General features: G+C 53.6%; 1 protein-coding gene across 1 annotated transcript; it reads left to right on the forward strand.

Annotated features, from left to right (window-relative positions):
• Positions 1-659: 659 nt before the first annotated feature.
• MRPS23 (mitochondrial ribosomal protein S23) lies at positions 660-3,205 on the forward strand. The gene is made up of 5 exons (XM_032707127.1): positions 660-809; positions 898-1,065; positions 2,012-2,089; positions 2,199-2,322; positions 2,773-3,205. The coding sequence occupies exons 1-5, from the start codon at positions 766-768 to the stop codon at positions 2,932-2,934; spliced, it is 576 nt and encodes a 191-aa protein (XP_032563018.1). The 5' UTR covers positions 660-765; the 3' UTR covers positions 2,935-3,205.
• The last annotated feature ends 5,901 nt before the right edge of the window (positions 3,206-9,106 follow it).

A 9,106-nucleotide genomic window follows, 5' to 3' on the forward strand; every position in this document is an offset into this window, starting at 1 on the left:
GTGGGGGTCCCAGGTCTCCTCATCCCTCATGTGCCCAACAGGGACACGAGGATGGGGAAGGCTCTGGAAGGGCCACACGAGGAGCACTGAGGGCACTGGGTTTGCTCAGCAGGAGCAGAGCAGACCGAGGGCAGAGCCCATCGGGGGCTGCAGCTCCGATCCCTGCTCGGTGTGACAGGGACAGGACCCGGGAACGGCTGGAGCTGTGCCAGGGCAGGGTCAGGCTGGATCTCAGGAACAGGTTCTCCCCCCAGAGGGTGGCTGGCACTGAACAGGCTCCCACTGTTTGGTCACGGCCCCAAGGCTGACAGAGCTCAGGGAGTGTTTGGACAACAGGCTGGGATTGCCGGGGTGTCTGTGCAGGGCCAGGGTCGGGCTGACGGTCCCTGCGGGGACGTTCCGTGACTCAGTGGCTCAGTGACATGGCGGCCGAGCCCGCCCCGGGGGCGCGGCTCCCGCGAGCCTCGGCCCTGCCGGTGCCGCCCGGGCAGGGGCTGAGGGTGCTCGGGCTCACCCGGGCCCGGCCCCGCGTGTCGCGATAGCCCCGGCTGGGGGGGGCGACACACGACACAATCCGGCTGCGCCGCCACTCGGCCATCGGCTGGCGCTGCCTGGGCACCGCCTCCCGCCAGCGCTCGGCGCTCGGCTGCGCGGCCTGGCGGCGGCCCCGGTTCCGGTTCCGGTCTCGGGGCGGCCCCGGGGGCTCGGGGGGCTCAGAGGGGCTCGGGGTGTCCCGAGAGGTCCCGGCGGGACCGCGGAGCCGCCATGGCCGGGAGCCGCACGCAGAGGATCGGCAGCGTGTTCAGCCGGTACGCGGGGGGGGCTCAGCCGGGGCGGGGGCCGGTTCCCGGTGAGGGCGGCCCCCCCTGACCTCCCCCCGCCGCTTCTCCCCCGCAGGACGCGGGACCTGCTGCGCATCGGGATCATCAAGAAGCCGCTGTGGTTCGACGTGTACGCGGCGTTCCCGCCGCTGCGGGAGCCCGTGCACCGCGCGGTGCGGCCGCGCTACGGGCGGAGCGTGGACCCGGTCGCGCCCGTGTTCTACCGCGAGGATGAAGTGCGGGCGTGAGTCACCGCCGCGTTGTACCCGTTATCCCGCCGGGACGTGCCCAGGGCCCGGCTGGACCGGGCTTGGAGCAGCCTGGTCTCTGGAAGGTGTCCCTGCCCTTGGAGTTACTTGAATTGGACGGTTTGGAATTACACGACGTTGAATGGCCCTCCCAACCCGAACCGTTCCATGATCCATGGAATGCTTTCATGGCAGCCACCAGCTCCATATTGAGCAGAATTACTTGGTTTTGGGGAGCAATCGGTTGAAATTCCCTTTGTCATCTGCTCACTTGAAGCTCGTGATTCTCTTGAGTTTCACCAGGTGCTGATTAGGGACAATCCCAGTTTCACACAGGGTTTGAGTGTTGGATGGTGGGAATTTCCACAGGGCACGTTTGAGGAATGGAGCCTTGAAGCTGCTGTAGGGTAGAAACAGGTTTTAAGTAAATCACCTAAATCCAGCTTTTGCTTCTTGATTTGTGATTTTTTTGAACAAATAGAGTTTTTTTCATGATCTTCCACATGTTTCTCATGGCTGATGGAGGCTCCTGTGCAGCAGGAAAGGCAAACACACCTGTACAGCACAGAGCTCCAGGCTGGGCTTAACCCCCCTGAGAAGGGGTTACAGAGCTGCTCTGACCCATGGTGGTGATTAACTAGAATTTACTAAAACCATTAAAAATGCTCGAACAAACATCTCTGTAGAATTCCAGGCTGGTTTGGGTTGGGAGCAACCTTAAAGCCCATCCAGTCCCACCCCCTGCCATGGGCAGGGGCATCTTCCACTACCCCAGGTTACCCCAACCTGGCCTTGGACACTTCCAGGTGTTCATAAGAGCTCCTGTGAAAAGGAGAAATAGTTCTGTCAATGCTTTTTATCACACCCTGATCTAACAGACCCTGATGTTTATTTACTATTGATTTTACTTTCAAAAACTCACCTGTTTTCTTTTCTGACCAGGAGATTTTACAGAGTTTATGGCAGTGGTCCAAGGCCTTTCGACCTGACACAGTTAAACTTCAAATCTACCTGCCAGAGGTAAGATTATAATTAAACTGGAGATATTTCCGAGACTTGTCCCTTCCTCCCCTTCAGTCACTGAACCAAAAATTATTTGTGAGAGTAAAAACACAACCTTGCAATCCAGGTTTGTTGAGAAATACAATGAGCTGAAGGAAGAAGGGAAAATTGAAGAGGAGAAATTGTTTGAAGAAACAGGAAAAGCCCTTTTAGCCAGTGGGATCATTTTACAGAGAAGAGCAACAGATAAAGTGAGTATTAAATATTCACAGAGTCACTTGACTGGTGGATTGAGAAAACCCCTCTCCCAGGCCTCTGATACTGAGGTGGTCTGAGGTAAATTCTCAGCAAAGCAGTCACATGTCTGATGGTTGTAATAAAATGTCTTTGCTGTGCAGAGGAAACTTTCCTCTTGATCATGAACATGTCTGGCCAAGGTTGAGGGACTTGTGGGACAGAAAAGAGCTTGTTCTGGTGATAAAAGATGGAATAATCTTTCAAATAAGTGTGTGTCTGTAAAAACCATTTGGAAATATGTTTGTGTGCTACTGTGCATTGAATTTTTCCATAATAATAATAATCTCAGCATGAATTAATTCCTGTCAGCTTTTCTGGACACACAGAGGGCTGTTTCTCTCCTCAGTCACCCTTCAGGAGCTGCTTGCACCCTGATCTGTGTGATTTTGTGTCTTTCCCTGCAGGTGGCACAGCAGGAGCACCAGGGATCTGCGGGAACCAGGGATCCTGCCTTACACCAGCAGCTCCAAACTGTGCTGGAGGAGCTGCAGGAGAAGAGGAAGGATGGAGAGGAGCAGACACCAGAGCTGGCAGGGACACAGAGGGAGAATCCCCCTCCCTCATGACAGCTCTGCTGCCCTGGACTCTGCTGCCTGTGCCCTGGCTGTCACCTGCCAGGATCCAGCCTCCCCACCTGGCACTCTAAGACATTTCCTTGGGGGGAATCCAGCTCTGGTGCCCCCCAGACTCATGAGTGTGGCACATTTTCCTCCATCCTTCTCCTCAGGGATGAAATTGGAGATAATGATAATTTTTTTTTAAGGTTCAAGGCTGTTATCTCAAAGTGTGAGTTGGAAAATAAGAGCGGAAAATAAACCATTTTCTTTCAAAGCTGGAGGTTCTGCCTGTTCAGGTGTCTTGTTTGCAGCAGTAGAGATGTTTCCTGCTGTGGAAGTGGCAGGTCCTGTTTGATGCATCCCAGCAGCTGCCTCAAGTGTCATCTTTTTATAGCTCACTGAGGAAAGTTGCTCTTTATAGAAACGGAATAATATACTCTTCCCATTCCATCATTTGCTTAAATTCAGAGTGGGATAAAGTGTGGCAATACCAGGTAATTGGGACCTCTGTGGTTTTTTAGTGACTCCTACTGACTCCTACTGGTCACCTCTGAAGAGTGAAAATTGGGTGTCCCAGCTGTTTGCTGAGAGAAAGGTGATGCTGCTGCACAAAGTCACAGGAAATGTGTGGAGCAACGTAAGGAAATAACAGCTAATCTTCCTGGGATTAGAACAGAGTTCTTCCTATGCCTGCAAACTCCAGGCTGAGCTTTCATTAAACATTTTGAAACAACAAACACTGTTAGTGTCTTTCTTCTCCTTTGTGATTTTTGTTGTGGTTTTTCATGTTTCTGTGTTTGTCTTTTGTGTTTGTGTGGGCGGGGATTCTCTTTTGTTTGTTTTTTTTTCTTTTGTTTGTTATTTTCTTTTTAAAAAAAACAAACCACCACCACCCCAAACTAACAGTTGTAACTTGTATCTAATCTCTCCCTCCCTGCCCAGCTCTGCCCTGCAGTGGAAAGGGAGGGATTTCCTTTGGGTTTCATCCCTGCCTTCCACACACCTTCTCCCCAGCCCAGTTGAGTGCTGCTGCTGTGTGTGATGCAAGAAAACTGTGGCACACCTTGTGTGGTGTGGCAGTGAAAAACAGGATGTAAAAACACCCGTGGTTTGGATTTGTGTGCCTTGATTCAGCCCTGGCAGGGATGTGATTACAGCAGAATTACTCATTTCTCCTTGGAAGGTCAAACTTTACTCCCAGGCCTGCTCTGTAACTCCAGAGGGGTGCAGGGGTTTGTTACAAAGAGCAAAATCCCTCTGTTCTAGCACTGATCCATTTCCAGACTGAGCACTACCATTAAATGTAGAGCCAACACAGAGTCTTGGGGTGTGCCCTGAGGGAGTTCCTGTGCAGGGCAAGGCGAGGAGAAAGTTGGAAGTAATTTTTTATTTTGTGTTGGAAAAAGTCACCAGGGTGGCTCCTGGGAGCAGATCCTTCCCAGCTGGACCAGCCCTCCCTCAGTGGGCTCAGCTGGGAGCAGTTGGAATTACCCTCAGGTGCAGCTGTGGCCCGGGGGTGGAGTCAGAGGCCTCTCATGGGTTTTTCTTCCCCTGAACACCTGAGATGGTGCCTGTCCAGCTGCATAACATTAGTTTCCATCACCAGGTAAGAGCTTTATTGCCACGTGCTTTCTGACTCCCTGCCCAGTGTGCTCAGGGAGCCAAAGTGTGAGTTGGAAAATGCAAAAACCCTCGGATTTGTGGAGCAGCAGTGAGCTGGGAGGGTGCAGGTGTGCTCCACAGTCTGCCCAACTCCTGCACAAGCAGTTGTGTCCTTCACTGGCGTCTGAGTCCTGTTGTTCCAAGGCAGGTATGTGGCCAGATTTGTGGGAAAACCTGTAAATTTATGTGGGAGCCTACACTTGGTGGGGGAGAGAGGGAGAACAGGAGCCTTGCCGTGGTGTAAATGTGGGAACCCTCTGCTCTGTTGGAAGCCGCCGTGGGCTGAGGCAGGGGCAGGCTGTTTGATGGAAAAGTGGTTGGAATGTTCGGAGCCGCGGGTTCCTTACGCCTGGTGGGTAACGGGGAAGCCCCGGGGTGAGGGCTGCGAGCCGGAGCGTTCGGTGCAGTGAGGAGCAAACCTGGTTAAGCCCAGGGTTCTGTGGGTTTGGATGGCGTTTGATGGACGCATTTGCTGGTCTGGGAAGGGGGATCCCGACCGCAGGGAGCCGGTGGAGCTCAGTGACTTTAATTAAGAGGTTCAGGGCAGCAGCCGGGGGGACGATTTGTTGCTTACAGAACATTCACCCGGCAGCGGGGGGGTCGGGGGGTGTCTGCGGGAAGGGCCCGGCTCCCCCCGCAGCCCCCGTTCCCCCGGCGCTCCCCGCTAGGTGGGAGCCGCGCTCCGCGCCCGGGAGCGCTCCCGGCACCGCCGGTGCCTCCTCGGAGCCCGGGAGAGAGGGAGGGGGCGATGGTGGGCACGGCAGCCTTGCCGCCCTCCCGCGGGCCTGCGAGAGTCCGACCTTTCACCAAAAGTGTTTGAAAAGGCGTCTCTTCTCCCTCCTTGGGAGCAAGCGGGGTGGGAGCCGCTGGGATGCACCGGGGGGAGCTGGGGGGGATGGAGAGCCACAGTGTGCCCTGGGGAAGGCAGAGGCTGCTCCCGGGGCTTGCGGGCGAAGGACACGGCTGTGACTCTGTCACCTGCCCTGTGCCTCGGGTCGGGGACCGTCCCCACCCCTGGGCGAACCCTCCGCTGCCACTGAAACGCTCGTTCGAGGCTCGGAGCGAGGCGATCGCTGCCTCGCCATCCCACACCCGTCCCGGGGCAGCCGTGTGACCTTTCCTGGGCTAAATCCTGAGCTCCCTCCTCCCGCAGGGCGACAGTTCCTCTCGCTGATTGCCGGGCTATTTTAAGGGACAATAAATACCGAAGTATCGGTTACACGGTGCCTTACTCCTTGAGACATCAAACGGATGCGACAATCGCAGGCAATGACACCTCCCACAGCTCTGACAGCCAGGCTGAAGGTTTTCCAAGGTCAATTCCTAAAAATGCGGGCTTCACCTGGAAGTTTTAGGATGAAAAACTGCCTGCTCTCTAGCAGGTGCCCCTGTAGGATCTAGAATGCAGGTACATTGGTGCAGTGGATGGTTGGAGGAATCCCCTAGGGATGTTGCAGCATTTCTCAGGCTGGTGCTCTCCCAAACAGTGTCAGTGCAGGACATGTCCTGCTGGAGCAAATGCCTCCAGTCCCACAGATCAGGGCTGTAGAGCTGGGCTCTGAGCTTGGGCACTGTTCTAACCCATGGGCAGCTGCCCCCACAGCACTGCTCAGCCCCTTCACGTGTTCCTGGGCAATGGATTATCCGTTGGTATGTGTTCAGGGCAGGGAAACTAAGGATTTAATAGGATCAGGTCTAATGTCTGGAGCAGCCAAAATAATTCATCAGCTTTGCTGGAAAAACAGGTGATCTGACCTTGCCAATGCCAAGCTTCATCGAGGCAGATAATAAAGGGTTTAATGTTTAAAGAATGTGGCTCCAAGTAAGATATAAAATTGTTGGCATTGCCTCACTGTGGAATCCTCTGTGATTTGCCTTTGCCCACTCCTGCTTGCACACACACACACATTTGGTCTTCAAACCTGCCCCTTTGAGCTTCAGAATATTACAGAAGTCTGTATCTGTTGGGAAAATGGATGATGGAATTGGAGCAGGGATGGCACACAGGTGGCTCCTGCTTTGCAAGACCTGGGCAGCATCAGTCCTGCCCCCTGCCTGGTTCTGATTCTGAAGGAACTCTTTCTAGCTGAGATTGGTGCTCTCTGCAGGGTTTTGTTTCTGCAGCACCAGCAATGCCCAGGTCACGGTAATTCCTCATGCAACAGTTCTGGGATGTGTCAGATGCAGGGCAGGAGGAAGGAGCAGTGGGAGGGTTGGAGCATCCCTGTGAGAGAAGTGGGTTGAGCTCAGTGGTGGCCCAGGGTGAAGAAGCTGCTGCTGTTTTGCCAGTAAATGTTAAGAACTGGCAGGACCCGACCCCCTCCTTGGTCAGTGCTGACCCAGTGATACTGACCCCAGCCCTGGGCAGTTTGGCTCCCCAGCCTGTGCGTGGCCAACCCCTGAGGGACCCCAGCAGTGGGGTGAGTTCACTCTTGGGCACTACAGTACGTTTATGAACATTTTAATAATCGTTCCAGAAGGGCAGGCTGTGTTGTATCCCCTCCAGATGGGAGGGGACTGTGTCCTGTCTTGTGGCTCAGTCTGGCTGTGAGGGCACTGCTCTGGAGCCTGAGGGCTTTGCTGGCACAAAGGGATGTGCTCCCACAAGAAACACCCGTGGCCTTGTCCCGACGAGTTCTTACCTTAGTTCCTGCAGTGAGGCTGCTGCCCTGGGGCCAGTCACTGCCCTGGGGACAGTGTCACTGCCTTGGAGTCACCACCCTGCCTTCTTCCCCGAGCCAGGGATTTGGAATCTCCCCTGGACACAGCAGTGATTCGGGATGTCCCCCACTGCTCTGAGACCTGGGGCATTAGAGATGCTGGGGGGTCCTCCCAGGAGCCCGGTGGCTCAGCTGCCCTTGGCTCTGTCTGTCCCTGTGCTGCTGCTGCCTCTCTGCATATTGCAAGCTCATTCTGATGTGTGCTAATGCTATTATCCTCCAGAAATTGAAATCAAGTCTGAACCTATAATGTTTCACTGGGAGGGAATTGGGGTTATATATTCCTGTGTACAGCAGCATTCTATTTCAGTCATAGCATTTAATTATGATTGGTGTGTTAGTGCCCACCAGAGCATAACAAATTGTCATTATGTTATTCTGCTGAGTCTAATTTAATTGGCAAGTTGTCACAAAAGCAATTATCCATCATTTATTTTGTTGCCATAACCACATCTTGGAGAGCACCTGCTGTCTGAAGTGGAAAGGCTCTGCAGTCTCTTGGTCCTGGATTTCTTCCACTTGCCTGACACAAAGACACCATTTCCTCCTCTCATTTAAAAATATGTTCCTCATTTCCCAGCGTGGGCTCGGGAGCAGGGCTGGAAATGCTGCAGGAAGTGCTCTGTGCAGGTGGGGACTCGCTGGGGCATCCCAGGGCTGGTGGGAGTTATGGGGGCTCATCCCCTCTGGAGACCTCAGAGCCAGCACAGTGCACTGCCTGGGGGTGGTGGTGGTGTGAGAGCTGTGGACCCTGCCTGCCTCCTCACTTCTGGAAAGCTGGGGTGAAATCAGGAGAGAAGGGGAAGTTTGAAACGAGATATTCTCTGCCCACAGTAAATATAACACTTGGCTTCTTGCAAATCATTTTGGGGAAGAAGGGAGAGAAAAAAGCCCTTGAACTGCTGATGGTTTATTTTAGTGTCTAAAGGTACAAAGGTGGGCTGAGTGTGCACAGAGATGTTCAGATGAGCTGAGGGCATGCAGGGGTTCAGCCCTGGCACCTGAAGCCCAGTGGTGCCCTCTCATTCTGGAGCTGCTCAGTTAAGGAACAAACACATGCGTATTGTCCATCACCAACCTGCTCCTGCTCTGGCCATGTCTCCTGTCCTGGCTGGCACAGCACAGGGCACCTGTGGCCTGGTGGGTGCTGAAACACACCTCAGCTCCCCCACCTGCCATTCCCTGCGTCCCACAGCTGCTGGAATCCACCCCCCAGCCACTGCCAGGCGAGCTGGGGTGCTCTTCACTGAGCAAGTTCCCGATAAGGCATCTGGGCTCCCATAGAGATTAGGAGGCTGGCGAGGGAAGATTAGTGGTTTCTTATAATCCAGCAGGCAAAGCAATATCAGACTTCCCGAGACCAACCCAAAACTGCTGATTTTCTCCTTCCTGAGATGGCACGTAGCTGTGACCTGTTCACTTCTGAGATTTTGCAGATTGCATCCCAAAATCCTGCAAGGCTAATGCAGACTCATGAACTCAAAGCCTGTGACTCGCTGTGATAAATGAGTAAATAAATGAAAATCTGTTCTGATGTCTGTATTTCTTTGAGATACTCCCCTCTCCGCCCTGTCTGTAATCTCTTCCCCTCTGGTAGTTCTGATTAGCTGCTAATGAGGAAAGATGATTTTGTAGTTAAAGCACAGAGAGAGGGTTTTTTTCCTGGTTCTGTTTTTTCATCCCTTCCATGCCTTGATTTCCCCATCTGTATGCCAAGATACTGTTGATTTAAGATGGATAGTGTAAAGTTCAATTAATGCATATTTTCAAAGCAGTTTGTTTTGAAGGGGGGGGGTACA

Source organism: Chiroxiphia lanceolata, chromosome 20, assembly GCF_009829145.1.
Source record: "Chiroxiphia lanceolata isolate bChiLan1 chromosome 20, bChiLan1.pri, whole genome shotgun sequence".
Taxonomy (NCBI): Eukaryota; Metazoa; Chordata; class Aves; order Passeriformes; family Pipridae; genus Chiroxiphia; species Chiroxiphia lanceolata.

Bases quoted from the DNA above. Each gene is read 5' to 3' on its own strand.
- MRPS23 (XM_032707127.1), top strand. From the start codon at position 766: ATGGCCGGGAGCCGCACGCAGAGGATCGGCAGCGTGTTCAGCCG. The intron at 1,066-2,011 runs GTGAGTCACCGC...TTTTCTGACCAG, and splicing joins CGCGAGGATGAAGTGCGGGC to GAGATTTTACAGAGTTTATG. The intron at 2,090-2,198 runs GTAAGATTATAA...CTTGCAATCCAG, and splicing joins TTCAAATCTACCTGCCAGAG to GTTTGTTGAGAAATACAATG.